Genomic DNA, 17,901 nt, shown 5'->3' with positions numbered 1-17,901 from the left:
ATGCTGCCAAGTCAGGACACAGAGTGCCAGAGAGACCAAACCTGCATGGACCAACAGGACCAGCTTCACCCTGCATGGAGGGGAAAGGGGGTATGCAAGGGGGGCACTCTATCAGGACGTGAGCATCTTGACTTCTGACGTCATCTTGTTTACGTACTAGGGATTCCCTTCTATGAAAGGAGGGATTCCCCCTCATGATGACCTTGAGTGGGTTTTATTATTAAATTAAACTTTTTTCCATTAAGAGCTGTCAAACTTATAAGCAGGCCTCGGTCACACTTTCTTTGGATAGTCCGGATTTTCCATCAGTAGATGGTCTACAGATGGTCATACTATCAACAATCTGTTAATAAGCAACTCCTTGCTAATATTACAGTTAGGGTTAGGGTTAGGTTAAGAATAAGGGTTAGGGTAAGGTTAGGGTTAGAGTTAAGTTTAGGGTTAGGATAACGGTTAAGGTTAGGGTTAGAGCTAGGGTTAGTAGATAGTTAGTTGAAATGTTACTGATAGTCTGTAGATAGTCCGTATAGCATCTACAAATGGACAATCCAAATAAAGTGTTACCCAGGCCCCCACTGACACATGTCATACTGTATGACCTACTGTAGCTCCCCCATCACCATGTGGCTTAACGTTCAGACCATCAGATCAACCTTGATCCATTTAGGGCCTTGATTGGGTCTTGGTTCTCAAACATTAGAAACTCATGACAGCAACATACGATGAAACAAGTAAATATATCTTGTGTATGCAAATATAGAGAGTCCCTGATAGTGGTGGTCTGTGGGTGACCTGTACCATACCTCTATGAGACAGGAGAGGGACATCCATCTTGGATTTTAATGAGATGAACAGAGATTGAAATATTTAACTATATTTCCATTTGCTCTGATTCTACAAAACACACAGCATACTGTATCTGTATTTGTATGTGAATACCTGTATGAACGATCTCTCCAGCTATGCGTGAGGAACTTTCTCTATTTTGTGCACCTCCTGTAAAGGAAATAACAAAATGTTTATACTACTGTAAATGCCGGCCCTTGTAATTGAAAAACCGTATAGCCCGGTATGAAATGCATTTTTAATAACTGGCTCAATGCTTGTTGGATCTTTCTTTTTGTTGGCAAGGTAACCTTGAGGAAATCAATAACATCCCCTGTTACCACTCAACAACTGTTGTTACTTTAAACGCAAATGTTATTGATGCACCACCACCATTCTTGCCAGTAGTCAATTAATGCTGAATCAATCTGTGAAAAGCATAAATTGGAAATTAGAAATATGACAGTGTGTTCATCCATGCTCATGACAGAGGGGTTACTAGATAAGCAGTGGACCACACCCATGTGTTTACTTTAGAGCAGGGGTACTCAACTCTTACCCTATGAGGTCCGGAGCCTGATGGTTTTCTGTTCTACCTGATAATTAATTGCACCCACCTGGTGTCCCAGGTCTAAATCGGTCCCTTATTAGAGGCGAACAATGAAAAAATGGTGTGGAACTGTCTTCAAGGCTTCGAGTTGAATTTCAGGGCTCTAGATGTTCACTGCACTTGGGCTTTTGCATTCACATTTTTTCCCCATTTACTATAGCGCCTATGCTATTTCCCATTCAATTTATGGCATCTGTCTCAGAGCTAAATGGTATTGTAATGTACTCATTGTGAACATGTGATCTGATCAGCCTTTTATGTTATGTATATGTAAATGAAACGTTATAAGCAGGAACTGAAGCATTCTGGGAATGATAATAGTGTCTTGTTGAGGGAGTATCAAAGGTATTGAATTACTGAGAAAACAATAAATAATAGGACAAATCAAAAGGGGAGAAGCCTGAGAGAGAGAGCGAGAGAGAGAGAGAGAGAGAGAGAGAGTTAGAGCGAGAGAGACGGACAGGGATAGAGAAAATAGCGATTTTGCTGTGGCACAGGGCGGTTATCATTAATAGTGGAGGGCCATCTGCTGTGTCCATATGCCTCTGTACTGTACCTCTTTAGCATTATCGTACGTAATATGCAGAACATAGATGAGGACGTTATTCTCTTGGGGTTGTTTGTCTTGGGAGTCATGGTGTCCTCGGTTCAATCCCCGCAAGGAACAATGTATTCCCGGCCATTAGCTACAATATTGACAAACTAAAGAGACTGTTGGTTGCATCCTTCTTGTGACATACAGTCACTTACTAGCTTCATAATTGATCGCAACCGATGCAGGAGGGAATCTCCTCTAACAAATCATATGACAAACCAATAACACCATAAAAATTCATACTTCACAGAGTTGAGAAATTACTGTTGACTGGTAAGGAGGGGTCTCTTGCAAAAATTATCATGGCAACCCCATCATATATGAATTACACAATGCTAATTTTGAATGCTTCAATTCATAAAGTTCTGATGGGGGAATTGTGTGGCACAAAATGGCGGTGACAGTACTATGGAGCTCATAGACTGAGACGATAGGCTCTATCAGGCATAGAGCAAGCAGGCTTGCATGAATTATCACTCTTTACCAGAGCCTGTAGCCTGGACCCACCTAGCCAGTGTCAGCCACTTACCGCCCAAGGAGCAGAAACTCATAAAGGGCCAAAGTGCAAAACCATCAACCAAGCAAAAGGAATTTAACAGACAGTACACTATGCAGAACATACTGTAGAAGTCAGATAAATGTGAAAAGTAATTCAGCAAATATTACTTTACTGAATAGGACTTTTTAACACTGAGGTGAGTATGGCAAGTAATAGAAAACTGTAGGCAAAGGATGTTGCATGTGTCACCCTCTAGTGTACAAATGTGCCTGAGTGAAAACAAGTGTCTGTATGGGCTGCGGTCTCCTCCTTCCTCCTGTGTTGCCAGTAAAGCCTGGGTTCTGAACATGACAACAATTAGGAAGAAAACCAACAATGTCATTTTATTTTATTTCAAGATTGAAGTCCTCCCAGTGGGTATCAAACATTGTCATCAGCAATCAATAACAGTATTCAGCGATGATAATTTAAATGGCGTGTGATGAACATGGGCTGATGTCTCGTTAGTGTAGCAGACAGACCAGTGGGTGGTGGCCTCCATTACCATAACAAGCAATTCATCTACTCAACTGACCAGTTCTACTTAAAGCTAATTGCAAAGCATCAGTTGCAATATGGGAGATCAATACACAGTAACACAACGCGAGACAGGCTTCAGCAGCTCAAATTGATCGTTTATCTGGCTGATGATGGTGCTGTAAGCAGATAGGCATAGAAGATCTGGAATAAGGAAGTTCCACCCAACCAGTCTTCCCATGTCCTCCCTTTCTCTGATCCCATAACATAGGAGCTGCCAGCACTGGGGTCATCATACTATAAACCTTTCAGCTTTGGTCTACAGTAATCATATAAAGTCCTGGAACACTGCAATGGGAGCAGAGAGAGAAGGAACAGAAAAGAGTCTCTGCTGTGTGAGTGGTGACAGACATCAGCATTGGTCTGAGTGATAACTGTTGGAGGAAGGAGGGAATTGAGATCTACAGGATGACACAAGGTGGGCGATTTCTGGTCCACTTTTCCACTTGCTTGCCATCATAGGTGTTCTGGAGAGCGTCCCTGACCTGAAGGGGCATACACATTGTTGAGACCATTTGTGCCAATTTCAAAACATTTGTGTCAATTTCAGTGATGTAAACAAACTGGCTGAAGTTGACAGTTCTGCAACTTCAGAGGAGAAAGCTTCCAGTACTCACATCCTTTTCCATGGGGAAGCCACCTGTTTCCAGCTTGGAGAAGACCAGCTCTCCGTTGATCTCCAACTCAAAGCTGCCTGCAGAAACAACAGCATCACACTTCTCTTCAAAACAATATGTAGGTTTAACCTTGATGGACACATACACAAAACAGGTATGAAAACTGGTATTTTACCAAAAGAATAGGTAAATATTACAACATATATTACAACAATACCTTTCACTGTAGCCACTGTGCTTCTACATCTGCATTGCTTTCTCTTTGGGGTTTTAGGCTGGGTTTCTGTATAGCACTTTGTGACAACTGCTGATGTAAAAAGGGGTTTAGAATATAAATGTGATTGACTGGTTATCCAGCTGACCTTTTCATCCTACAAAGCCTGACACCTCCGCCTCAGGAAACTCCACAGCGACAGCCTGCTGAAGTTTCTTGTAGCGGGGCTCGTACCCTCATTTGCCACTGAAACAGTGATAGAAAACCAAAACTGTGATGAATAATTAAAACGGCATAAAAACGCCAACATACAGACTCAACCTGAGTGTTAAAAGATATGGCAGTTGTCATATTTCCATAGTTTGCATAATGTAAATGTTCCATGACTTCCATAGTTTCCGGCCTCTTTGTTAAACAAACGCATCCTCCCAAATACAAATGAATATAAACCAACCAGTACTCCACTCTGATATGCACCACACCCATGGCTTTTGACCCAGAGTCTTCTTCCCACTCCTTTCTTCTTGATTGTGCTTCGCTGATGTAAAGGTGTTTTGCCTGAATGACTGATGTAGGAGGAGTAAGAATCCTCAATATGTAAATACAATAGGAGCAATCGTAACCTGCCTCCTTAGTCATGAGTAAGTCTAAAAGGGTATAGTGGATTACAGGTTTACTGTCCCAGGTAGGGTTGGGCCAGTGATCAACTGAAACAGGCAAGTTACTACATGATAGTTAACTGTTTTTCATGTAAAACAATAAAACATTGCAAAAACAAAAACCATTGACAATCGAGACACCAAAGGCTCATCATCTTGAGTTATTTGAAGTTTATATTCTGTTCTTTAGTAATGGATAAGTTCTAGAAAAACATTGAAATGTGTATTGAGACAATAATATAGCTGGGCAGGGTATTTGATTCCATGTGTGTAGTGTCAAGACCATAACATGCAGGAACAACACCTCCACAAAATGTAATATCTGAGAGGATCTATTCCTACTCAGAGTGAGTTGGAAACATTTCAGTTAACAGAAGTACATAGCTAGCTTGATGGCAGTGGTATTTTGAGCTGAACAGCAGTTAATTCAGGAAGAAAACTGAAATGTAAATTCCAATTGCCATGAACTTCTATTCAATGTGTAATTATAATTTTAGTTAACTTCCTGAATCTAATTAAAATTGACCGCAAACCTGCTTAACACATTCAATACAGGAAGATAAACTCGGACACACTTTACTGTAGCCAGTCAGCATGGTTTGATCAATGCAGGCGCAATGTATGAAACGTACCAAGATGCTTCTTGCTCCAAAGGCTTTTCTCTTCCTACTGCAGTTGTCATGGCTGGCTCTGTGTTGACATTACAGCATGGGTGTAGCCTACAGCTGTTCCCCCATAGAATGATCACATGACAGTGGAATTATGAATGTGAGCATCAACAACAGAGTAATTACTGAGACCTGAGTAACACACCGGAGGTGCTATGTTGCCATGGGGATGTACTGTATGGAGAGTTCAGACCTGTGAATGAGCCAATACTCTAATAATAATATGGTAATATGTTGTTACATAGCCCTTTAGAACTGACATGTTCTCCATTCTAATGGAGTTGAGTAGTTATTACAGAAGTGAAACAAAGAGAAGAAAAAACATGTTAAGTAGTTTTGAGCATGACACGTTTATGACAATACTAACATATGTATACAGTTAAATAATCCATAACTTTATTTTGTGATAGAAGTTCTCCCAATGGATATTCATACTTGACAGCCCCGGGCAACAGATTTTTTTTAAATTCAGAGATGATATTCAATAAACTGTGCGCATAAACAGGGACTGATGAGGTGTCGTCAGTTATAGACAGAGCAGTGAGAGATGGCTTTCAAAACATCTGAGGATTTATTTACTTGCAACGTCAGCTCTACTAATAGTAAAGCTGATCATATATAAAAGCCACAGAGTCAATTAAAATGCATTATCTATGATTCAGTGGCAGTATACAATTGCAAATTCACAAGAGGTTTGGCTACTACGGTGTTTCTCACGTTTCAGCTAAAGAGAACAGTTCAAAACAGAGATATAGTTCACTGTTAAAGACACTGCCTGGAATGCTCCCGGCCGATTAGCTATAAGATGGACAAAACTGAAGAACAAAAACCCTGATTACATCCAAGTTCCGACATTGAGATACACTCGTTTTAAAGATAAAAGTTGTAGTGACAGAACCGAACACAAAAAAATGTTAAAAGTCTAAGCTTCGACCTTGTTTAAAGTGTCTCCACTTCATAGACTTTAGAACACATCTTATGAAATAAATTGACAAACATTGCATTGACAGGTTCAAGCAGCACGTTCATCATCATAGTAGGGTAAAGGATACAAGTTGTGAAACAGGGCTTACGATGCTTAGAGCTTGGTGATATTATTATTTTCACAAAAGGATGAAAATAATTGAGCTCCTTCCCTTCTTGCACTCGATAACATTTCTCTTTTACGTTCATCAAAACTTTGTTTATGTCTGGCCAATGATGGTGTTGTATTATTTGAGAGGAATTAGAACAATCAGGCAGTAACTGTCTGCCAGGCAATGAGGCTTTTGGAATATAACAGGGTGCTCCCCCCAACCCGTCTGCCCCTCGATCTTACGGTCTCCTCCATTTCTCTGATCCCATAACATAGGAGCTGCCAGGACTGGGGTCATCATACTATAAACCTTTCAACTTTGGGCTACAGTAATCATATAAGTCCTGGAACACCTCAATGGGAGCAGAGAGAGGGGAGAGAGAAGGCACAACAAAACCTTATGACAGGTTGTACTCTAAATCAAAGACAGTGGTCTTAGTCCAACTCTGCTAGTGTAGTTTCAACGTAGAGTTGTGTCACTCTCATGCCCGGTTAGTGCAAAGGCTGAGTGAGTAATGACAGTGGCAGTGATGGATGCGCACTGTCCTGTCTTCAGCATGCTGCTGTCAGGAGAGGGCAGGGTTGAAGAATAGAGGGAGAGGAGATCTACAGGATGACACAAGGCGGGCGGCTCTTGGTGATCTTCTCCACTGGCTTGCCATCATGAGCTTTCTGTATAGCGTCCATGATCTGCAGGGGGACAAGACATCTTGTGTCATTGGCAGTTGACACACATACAGTGTGTCAGACAATAAAATGACAGCCTTGTAAGAAGTTAACAACTTACGTCGTCTTCATATGGGAAGCCGCTCGTTTCGAGCTTGGAGAAAACTACTTGCCCGTTGATCTCAATCTCAAAACTGCCTGCAGAAAGAAAAGCATCAAATCAAGGAAAACAATGTAGTCTGAGAATATAGTAAAGACATACACTCACCAGCCAGTTTATTAAGTGCAAGAAAATGGTTCACTCCTACAGACAGTGAGTCATGTGGCCATGGCTAGCTGTATAAAGGCGGCAGACCGGCAGAGGCATTCAGTTGCTGTGCGATTGAATGTTAGAAGAATGGGAAAAACGAGTGACCTAAGTGACTGAGCATGGTATGATCGTTGGTGCCAAGCACATCGGATCGAGCATCTCAGAAACGGCCGCCCTCCTGGGCTTTTCAACGACAACAGTGTCTAGGGTTTCCCGAGAATATTGCGACAAACCAAAACAATCCAGTCAGCGGCAGTCCTGTGGGCAAAAACAGCTCATTGATGAGAGGTCAAAGGAAAATGTCAAGGATCGTGCAAGCTAACAGGCGGGCCACAAACAGACAAATAACCGCCCAGTACAACAGTGGTGTGCAGAATGGCATTTTAAAACGCACATCTCATCGATTCTTGTCACGGATGGGCTGTTGCAGCAGACGACCACACCGGGTTCCACTCCTATCAGCTAAACACAAGTAGAAACGTATCCAGTGGGCACGCGATCGCCAACACTGGACAATTGAGAAGTGGAAAAACGTTGCCTGGTCCGACGAATCCCGGGTCCTGTTGCTTTATGCTGATGGCAGTCAGGACTTAGCGTAAGCAGCATGAGTCCATGGACCCATCCTGCCTGGTGTCAATGGTACAGGCTGATGGCGGTGATGTACCACAATCCAATCTGCAGCAACTGCATGATGCCATCGCATCAGTGGAGACCAAGATCTCTTTGGAATGTGTCTGACTTGAAGAATCCATTCCCCCAAATAATTCAGGCTGTTCTGGAGGCAAAGGGGGTCCTTGTGGCAGTGCGCTCCCATCACTGCCACTGTCACCACTCGCTCAGCCTTTGCACTAACCCTGCATGAGGGTAACACAGACCTCTCTAATAAACTGTCCAGTGAGTATATAGCTACACAGAAGAACATGTAGCGATGTCAAAATACTTCACATTATTAGTGTACTTACCAACACTGTACGTACCTGTATTGTCTGTAGTAGGCTATGTAAGAAAGGACCAACTTACCTTGCCTTCCTACGAAGCCCGACACTTCCGCTTCAGTGAATTCCGCGGTGACAACCCGCGAGAGCTCCTGATAGCGGGGCTCGTACCCTCATCCACCGCTAAAGACAACGACAAAACAAAAACATGGCTTAGTGATGAATAATTAACCCTAAAGTAGTTGGGGGGAAATGTCCAAGCAATGTCTAAGGTAAACATTCATCTAACGTTAGCTAGCATAAAACATAGCCCGTTTCATAATAAAAGAGTGGGTATTCTGCGCTATGAAGGTGGCTGGTTCGAGCTGCTAACTACAGTAGCTACAGTAGCTACCTAAAACGCATGGGAGCTGCTTAAAAAAATGCTGAATAATCCAATAAATGGAAAATAAACATACCAGTATTCGACTTTGACTTGCACACCCATGGCTGTTGAAGAAACTAGCTAGCTTGCTAGTTCCTTCTTCTCGATAAGCTGAATCAGGTTTGACCTAAAGACACAATTGTGTAACAGAGATGCTAAAAAGGCTAACTAGCTAGCTAAAGCGTATGAACAGAGAAATGTTTTTGATTGGTGTAACCAGAGGTGGGAGGAGCGAGAAAAAGCAGGAAGAAAATACTAGCAGGGACCTGTTCCAATACTTTTGAAATGCATCCATCCTTTCCCTTTCTTCTTCCCTTCTTTGAGATTATTGATAATCTGTTTGAATGGCAAACACTATATACATATAGGTGAGGTTTGGGTCGTTATTGGTGACACTGCAATGAACAATCCAACTTTGTAGCAACAAACAATTGCAGTAGCAGTATTTTAAAACAATGGACAATTGTCTGTCCATTGCATAGTTTGCCATTTTTTTCTAGGAATGCTGTCAAAATGAATGTTTGGTATGCAAGATTGCAGTTTTTACCTACTGGAATCAGACTGCACCAATTCATTAAGACATGCTTAACAACATGATGTATATACTGCCTCTCAGTCATGGGCAAGTCAACATAAAATAATAACTGTACAGATGTACTGCATCAATGACAAAGGTGGACTGGGCAGATGACAAACTCAGACGGATGAGTCATGTCATAAAGTTGGGTATTTTTCTTCCTTATCTTTTACTTTTGCAAGGCATGCTGACTCAGAGGAGTGGCTTGTTGATGTCTCTTTAACTGCAATAAATGGCTGGCTCCTTACTTATGCTGCATTCATAACCAAGTGGGAAAGTAGTATATACCACATATACGACTGGTAAAAATCCAGTTGAATAGCCCTCCAACTCGTAATTACTATTGGGAAGCTCGTCTGTCATCCCTGAGCTCCAACTTCCCCCACATGCTGAACTATGACATCACCTACTAAGGAAATTACCTTGATACCAGCATTTTCGGAAGTACATTTTTTAATTTAACCTTTATCAGTGAGTCATACTGAGACCAAGGTTTATTTTACAGATTAGCCCTGAATTACATAAATTACAGAAAATACACACATCAAAATATAAATACAAAATGCAAGCAGAAAGAAAAACACGGTCATAAAAAACAAACACATTCATCAGTAATAAGGTCCTCAATCAGCTTTCTGAATTGGCCTAGAGGCCAATTGATCCACAATTAAGGTGCAAGAAAACTCAGTAGAGACCAAAGGAATTTCCAGAGTTAGCCATCCCTGAGATCGGGTGTGGTAGCTCGTATGTCCACAGTTTAGTAATGATGTTAAGAACAGTGGGTCTTTTTGTAAAAGGGCTTTATAAATTAAAACATAGCAATATATCAACCTACGTGACATTAAAGAGGGCCAACCAACATTCTTGTAGAGAATGCAGTGATGAGTACTAAAATTATCACCCGTAATAAATTGCAGTGCGCTATTATAAACTACAACTAACAGCTTTAATGAAGTGTCAGCTGCATTTATATAGATGATGTCGCCATAGTCTAGGACCGATAGGAATGTCTACTGAATAATCTGCTTTCTACTAAACCCATTTTTATTCTCAGTTTATTCTCATGCATTCCATTCATATTTACAACTTCACAACTCGTAATTACCATCTTCCCATTTGGTTATAAACACAACATTATTACTGCTTATTACTGCCCACCTTCAGACTCATAAAGACATCACAAGTCATCAAGGCAAGTGTACACTCCCTTCAGAGTAAAAGCGACACCCCAGTCTTTCAGGAACTTGTTGTAAGCCAGAAGTAAAAGGACTGTTACTGGGCATTGACATGATGACTAAAATGAGTTGGATTGTAACAATTTTGGGGAGAAACTAAGCACAGATAAAAGCTTAAGATCAAGAGAAATGGCAACCAGAGAATCATCAACATATGGTAAGTTTTTTCATCTCAATTGTCTTACATATCAACTTGAGAAAAAGGTTGTACTGTATATAAAGGACTATTTACACATGGCTGGTAGTTGTTTTTAATAACTTTAGCGTCAATCAGTGTAAAAGTATTACTCTAACCCTAACATGGCCAGTTTAATGTAAGTTAAGATGATTAACTGCCCTCTTCTATCAATGTGGTGCGTGTACTGATATTTCTAGGCAACATTACAATTACTTAAAGCAACTATTCATGTTTTTATGATATCCCCATGATATCCCCATGTACTGTGTGTAGCAGGTACATACTGTGTGTAGCAGGTACATACTGTGTGCGGCAGGTACATACTGTGTGTAGCAGGTACATACTGTGTGTAGCAGGTACATACTGTGTGTAGCAGGTACATACTGTGTGTAGCAGGTACATACTGTGTGTAGCAGGTACATAATGTGTTTGGCAGGTACATACTGTGTGTAGCAGGTACATACTGTGTGTAGCAGGTACATACTGTGTGTAGCAGGTACATACTGTGTGTAGCAGGTACATACTGTGTGTAGCAGGTACATACTGTGTGTAGCAGGTACATACTGTGTGTAGCAGGTACATACTGTGGGTAGCAGGTACATACTGTGTGTAGCAGGTACATACTGTGTGTAGCAGGTACATACTGTGTGTAGCAGGTACATACTGTGTGTAGCAGGTACATACTGTGTGTAGCAGGTACATAATGTGTGTAGCAGGTACATACTGTGTGTAGCAGGTACATACTGTGTGTAGCAGGTACATACTGTGTGTAGCAGGTACATACTGTGTGTAGCAGGTACATACTGTGTGTAGCAGGTACATACTGTGTGTAGCAGGTACATACTGTGTGTAGCAGGTACACACTGTGTGTAGCAGGTACATACTGTGTGTAGCAGGTACATACTGTGTGTAGCAGGTACATACTGTGTGTAGCAGGTACATAATGTGTGTAGCAGGTACATACTGTGTGTAGCAGGTACATACTGTGTGTAGCAGGTACATACTGTGTGCGATAAAGCAACATGTGACAGACATCTGATCAAGTTGTCAATACACCATGTTATCAGTAGTTTCGTAGTGGCGTAATACACACACAGGTGCATGCTATCTGTGTCTGTTTGTGTATGTACTGTACTTGTGACTATAAGTGTGTGTGTTTGTGTGTGTACCTGGGACTGTACGTGTGTGTGTTTGTGTGTGTACCTGGGACTGTACGTTTGTATGTTTGTGTGTGTACCTGGGACTGTACGTTTGTGTGTTTGTGTATGTACTTGTGACTATAAGTGTGTGTTTTTTACAATTTCTTCGTTAATCATTGTGGGAATGACAGTCCCTTTAAAATGGAAGCTTAATGTCAGGCAGTATAACACAAAATGTGCACTAGCATGAACAGTAACTCTGTCTCTCACGTCTCCTGTTTGTGTCTCTCTCAGACCTGAAAGTTGTCCTTCTTGGCGGCAGAAACTCTGGGAAGAGCGAAGTGGGCAATGTGCTGCTGGACAGGGAGGAGTTTGTCATCAAGGAGCGGACCACGTGCTCTAGGAGGGTGGGAGAGGTGGCAGGTGGGTGGGTTACTGTGGTGGACACACCTGGCTGGTGGTGTGACTTCAAGGTGCAGGACACGCCTCAGCTGGTGAAAAGGGAGATAGTGCGCAGTGTCTCTCTGTGCACCCCGGGACCCCATATTTTCCTTATCGTCATTAAGGCACACTCAGTGTTCTGTGAGAAGCGTCGCAGGGCTGTAGAGGAGCACCTGGCCCTCCTCAGTGAGAGAGTGTGGAGTCACTGTATGGTCGTCTTCACCTGCAGTGACTGGCCTGGACACATGCACATGGAGCAGCAAGTCAAAAGAGGAGGCACGGCCCCCCTGTGGCTGGTGGAGAAATGCAGTCATAGGTATCACTGTCTCAACTTGAAGAGTGGACCAGGTGGAAATCAGGTAACAGAGCTGTTCAGGAAGATGCAGAGACTGGTGACAGAAAATAGTGACAGCTATTTTAAAATGGAGGGACTGCTTTTACAAGAGGTGGAGGAAAAGAAGAGGATAGTGGAGCAAAGGGCTCAGCAGAGATTGATGAAGATGCAGAAACAGAGATCTCTGCTCAATGGTGAGTAATCACTGAGATGGTTCTTAGGACACAATGCTTTGCCATATTGCCAACAGTAGATTTTAGAATATTTCTGTTCTATCAGGGCTCTACAGTGCGACCATTTTACTCGCATATGTGCCAAAATATTTTGCTGTGAGACCTGGAATTCAAAAATGAAGGATTCTAGCTTTATTACCTCAAATGTGAACAACTACAAATACCTAGGTGTCTGGCTAGACTGTAAACTCTCCTTCCAGATTCATATTATACATCTCCAATCCAAAATTGATCTAGAATCTGCTTCCTATTTCGCAACCAAGCCTCCTTCACGCATGCTGCCAAACATACCCTCGTAAAACTGATTATCCTACCGATCCTCGACTTCGGCGATGTCATTTACAAAATAGCCTCCAACACTCTACTCAGAAAACTGGATGCAGTCTATCACAGTGCCATCCGTTTTGTCACCAAAGCCCCATATACCACCCACCACTGCGACCTGTATGCTCTCGTTGGCTGGCCCTCGCTACATATTCGTCGCCAGACCCACTGGCTCCAGGTCATCTATAAGTCTTTGATAGGTAAAGCTCCGCCTTATCTCAGCTCACAGGTCACCATAACAACACCTACCCGTAGCACGCGCTCCAGCAGGTATATCTCACTGGTCATCCCCAAAGCCAACACCTCCTTTGGCTGCCTTTCCTTCCAGTTCTCTGCTGCCAATGACTGGAACGAATTGCAAAAATCGCTGATGTTGGAGACTTATATCTCCCTCACTAACTTTAAGCATCAGCTATCTGAGCAGTTTACCGATTGCTGCAGGTGTACACAGCCCATCTGTAAATAGCCCATCCAACTACCTACCTCATCCCCATATTGTTTTTATTTACTTTTTTGCTCTTTTGCACACCAGTATTTCTACTTGCACATCATCATCTGCACATCTATCACTCCCGTGTTAATTTGCTAAATTGTAATTACTTCGCTACTATGGCCTATTTATTGCCTTACCTCCTTACACCATTTGCACACACTGTATATAGACTTTTTGTATTGTGTTATTGACTGTACTTTTGTTTATTCCATGTGTAACTCAGTGTTGTTATTGACTGTACTTTTGTTTATTCCATGTGTAACTAACTCTGTGTTGTTGTTTGTGTCGCACTGCTTTGCTTTATCTTGGCCAGGTCGCAGTTGTAAATGAGAAATTGTTCTCAACTGGCAAACCTGGTTAAATAAAGGTGAAATAAAAAATAAAAAATAAAAAAATATTTCTCATTGTGCTGCTACATTTCTTTGTGTGCTCCTACATTTTCCAACTTAGGTGCACATGTGCTCCTTGTAAAAAATGACAGCGTAAAGCACTATCTATTATGATGTTGCATTGTTTCCTTCTTTTCTACCAGGCGAGTCATGTCATCTCTCCGAAATCAGAGTCGTGCTGCTTGGAGCTCGGGGCTCAGGGAAGAGTTCAGCAGGAAACACCATCCTGGGTCAAGGAGGAAGCTTTGAGGTCAGAAGGAGAACAGCGCAATGCATGGTGGGAGCAGGGGATGTTGCCGGGAGACAAGTCACTGTGGTGGACACTCCAGGCTGGTGGATGAATTACTTCTCTCAGGATAGTCCTGTTTTTGACAGACAGGAGATAGTGTGTAGTGTATCTCTTTGCTCCCCCGGTCCACATGCCCTCCTGCTGATGGTGCGTGTGGACCGGTCCTTCACAGAGACCTACAGGAGAGCTGTGCAGGAGCACCTAGAGCTCATCACAGACACAGTCTGGGCTCACATCATCATCCTGTTCAACTTTGGGGACTGGCTGGGAGACACAACTATCGAGCAGCACATTGAGAGTGAGGGGGAGGCCCTCCAGTGGCTTGTGGAGAAGTGTGGCAACAGGTATCATGTCCTCAACAATAGAAGCAACTCAGGATTTCAGGTCACGGAACTGATGAAAAAGATTGAGGAACTGATGTCATGCAGCAGCAGTTGTTACTGTAAGATTGAGGGTGGCGTTCTGCAGGAGTTGGAGGAGAAGAGGAGGGAAGAACAGAAAAGAGCAGGGGAGAGACTGACGAGGAGGCAGAAACAAAGAGAGTCTGCCAGATTTCTATTAGGTGAGTTAAATCAATCTCTCTCAAAATGCACTTTAGGTGTCTGATTCTATTCATATTGGTGTGAAATATTTAGGATGAAGATTTTCCATTCGTTCATAGAGCTTTAAATCTGACAATGTGAATGAAACACTTTGTATTCATACATTTTATGTCCACAGTAGACGTGTTATACATGACAGTATTCTTATTCGTTTGTGACAGGGGAGCTCTACTGTCCCTCAGAGCTGAGAATAATGCTGCTGAGTGGCCGCAACACAGGCAGGAGCTCTGCTGGAAACACCATCCTGGGCAGAGAGCACTTTAAAGTAGGGTGCCATGCCACTGACTGTGTGGAAGGACAAGGAAAGGTCAGGGGTAAGACTGTGACAGTTTTGGACCCACCAGGCTGGCTGTCAGTGGGTCCTGGCTCCCTGATGTCTCCCTCAGTCTCTGTGGTAACTGTGGTCCTGGTGGTTGTGAATGTGAGCTCCTCCTTCAGCCACACTGTCTGTAGAACAGCAGAAAAACACCTGGAGGTGCTCGGAGAGAAAGTATGGAATAGAACCATGGTCCTATTCACCTTTGGGGATTGGCTGGGGGACACGACCATTGAGCAGCGCATTGAGAGTGAGGGAGAGCCCCTCCAGAGGCTTGTTGAGAAGTGTGGCAACAGATATCACGTGTTGGACAGTAAGAGCCAGGGGACTGGTGCACAGGTCACTGAGCTGCTACAGAAGATAGAGGAGATGCTGGTGGAGGAGAGGCTGGAGGTTCTACAGAGAGGAGAACAGGTTGGGAAGAGTCTCACAGTGATGCAGGAGCCAGAGATGGATAGAGTGATGGGAGAGGGCATAGAGGTCCTTGTAGTAAACCACACAGACACTCCCTTTCATGATGGTAAGCAAGACTGATGCACATTAGATAGAACTTACAGTGCATCATTTCATGATGTATTTACTATTTATTCTGACAGAGCTCTCTTTTGTTGCAGCGTGTGAGGTGGCTAGTTCAGAGGACCTTCTAACCCCAGATGACTCAGGAGCCCCAGACTTTGGTGGACAGGAGTTGGCACTACCAGAGGCCAGCGGAGGATGGTGGACTGAAGTAAATCACTCCATCCTGGATGTGGAGGGGTTTCTGTCCAGCATGGGCAGTGTGCTTCAGGGGAATCAGGAGGGGCTGATGTGGAACATGGGGGGCAGACAGACGCTAGTGGTGAACCTCCCAGACTGTCTCCACACTGGATCTACTCAGAGCCATCATCTGAGATGGAATAGACAGAATGGTAGAAAACCAGTCACCCTGTTCTCTCCAGGACACCAAGCTCTCCTCCTGGTCGAGCAACCCAAAGAACCAGAAAGAATGCTGGTGAAGAATCAGGAAGACATTGTGGATATACAGTCCCTTGGACACCCCAGGCTGAGGGACAGGACCCTCAAGGATATTGCCAGAACAGGAGGCCTGCAGGCCTTGATTGACCAATGGGGGAACAGTAATTTGGAGGAGCTTGAATCCTTCATTGACTCCTATTATGAAATGGTGTGGAAGAAAACCATACAGTCTTTCATAGTAGAGGAGGAGGACTGTCTCACCAGCAACAGCCCAGAGCTGAATGATGTTGGGGAGGATCTTGTAAATAATGGTGGCCAGGAGGTGCTGTCATCCATTGACAAGAAGCTGTCTAAGCTGGACATCCTGGAAGGCATGCAGAGAGACTTGCTGGACCTCAGACAGAGTCTGGATCGCAGCTGTGACATCATACAGGAACTCAGTGACAAAAGTAAAGCAACACAGAAGCCTGCTGTTCCCTCTGATGCAGGGGAGGCAGAAGTGGAGGAAAGTTGCTAGAGGAGAGATGTTCAACAATAACATAAATGATAAGTTATAGATTAGTTTGTTTTATCTAATGATGCCCTCACATCATTGTTCAGGTAACAACTAATTAACAATATTGATTTATTGATGGAGTTAATGCTAATGGTGAGGCAGGATATTAACTTCATAATGTCATGTGTTTCCACAAGGGGGAGCCCTCTGATAAGCAATTGTGGGGGGTTGGTATCCTGCATAGGTTACTGTATCTATTCACTACATGAAATATTTCACTACATTATTATGCAAGATACCAGTCATTTTAAGTCAGTTATTGTTGATCATTTCCTAGATGATTATTTTATTTATCTTATGAGGCTTGTATAAAGACAGACATATCAGGGTCCATGCCATAAAAGTAACATATTAAATCATGAAACATATCATACCATCCAAGGGGCGACTCTTTTTTTGTGTTTGCTCATGGGATGACTTGTTCGAGTCAATGTAAAAAGAATTGACAGCAACAAAGACTGAGAGCCGTGACCCTCTTAGGTGGTGGGTAAGCTGAGGATGAAAAACTGTCTGACTGTGCTGTGGTGTTGTGACTGTCTGCAGGTGCTGCAGCCCCAGCCTCAGCCCACTGGCTGATGACTCATCTCTCTACAGCAGAAGCAGAACATGTACAGAGGAACTGGGCTGATTCACAACTGGAAGGGAAATACTGTAGGTCTTCACATTGGGTAGCTACTGTTCATAAATAAGGGCTTGGAGTTTTTCCTCTTCAGGTCACATGGTTAGGAAACACTTCAGGTCTGTGAGGGAGAGAGAGAGAGAGAAAAAGAGAGTGAGAGAAAGGGGGAGGAATAGGGAGAGGAGGAGGAGAACCCTTTTGGGTTCCATATAGAACCCTCTGTGGAAAGGTTCTCCTATGGGGAGAGCCGGAGAACCCTTTTAGGTTCCAGATAGCACCTTTTTTTCTAAGAGTGTACAAGGGAGGAGGAAGGGAAAGTGTGGTGATGAGCAGATTTGGTGTTTGCAAGACTTCCTCCCACGGTGAGCCAAAGAGGTGACTTGTTTGCAATCATGATCTCTTTATCTCTGTCAGTCTCTCTCTGTGTCTCTCACTGCATTATTCCCCCATGAATATCAATCCCCCTTTTATCCACTCCTCCCTCTCTTTCTCTTTCTTGCTTTATCATCCATCCTCCTTTATCTTACGTCAGTCCTCCAATAGCCTAAC

The 17,901-nt window shown here is 43.1% G+C and overlaps 1 protein-coding gene and 2 pseudogenes across 1 annotated transcript; 1 reads left to right on the top strand and 2 right to left on the bottom strand.

The window, feature by feature from the left end:
• Window positions 1-2,886: 2,886 nt before the first annotated feature.
• On the bottom strand, window positions 2,887-5,491 carry LOC115203957 (migration and invasion enhancer 1-like; annotated as a pseudogene).
• A 148-nt stretch (window positions 5,492-5,639) lies between these two features.
• Window positions 5,640-8,861, bottom strand: LOC115203960 (migration and invasion enhancer 1-like; annotated as a pseudogene).
• Window positions 8,862-10,148: 1,287 nt separating this feature from the next.
• On the top strand, window positions 10,149-17,114 carry si:ch211-214j24.15 (GTPase IMAP family member 8). Its single transcript, XM_029769058.1, has 5 exons — window positions 10,149-10,642; window positions 12,097-12,771; window positions 14,160-14,867; window positions 15,069-15,743; window positions 15,838-17,114. Exons 1-5 carry the CDS (start codon window positions 10,615-10,617, stop codon window positions 16,692-16,694), a joined length of 2,943 nt encoding a protein of 980 aa, XP_029624918.1. The 5' UTR covers window positions 10,149-10,614; the 3' UTR covers window positions 16,695-17,114.
• The last annotated feature ends 787 nt before the right edge of the window (window positions 17,115-17,901 follow it).

This window comes from Salmo trutta, chromosome 1, assembly GCF_901001165.1.
Source record: "Salmo trutta chromosome 1, fSalTru1.1, whole genome shotgun sequence".
Taxonomy (NCBI): Eukaryota; Metazoa; Chordata; class Actinopteri; order Salmoniformes; family Salmonidae; genus Salmo; species Salmo trutta.
This window is presented reverse-complemented; position numbering and strand designations above follow the sequence as displayed.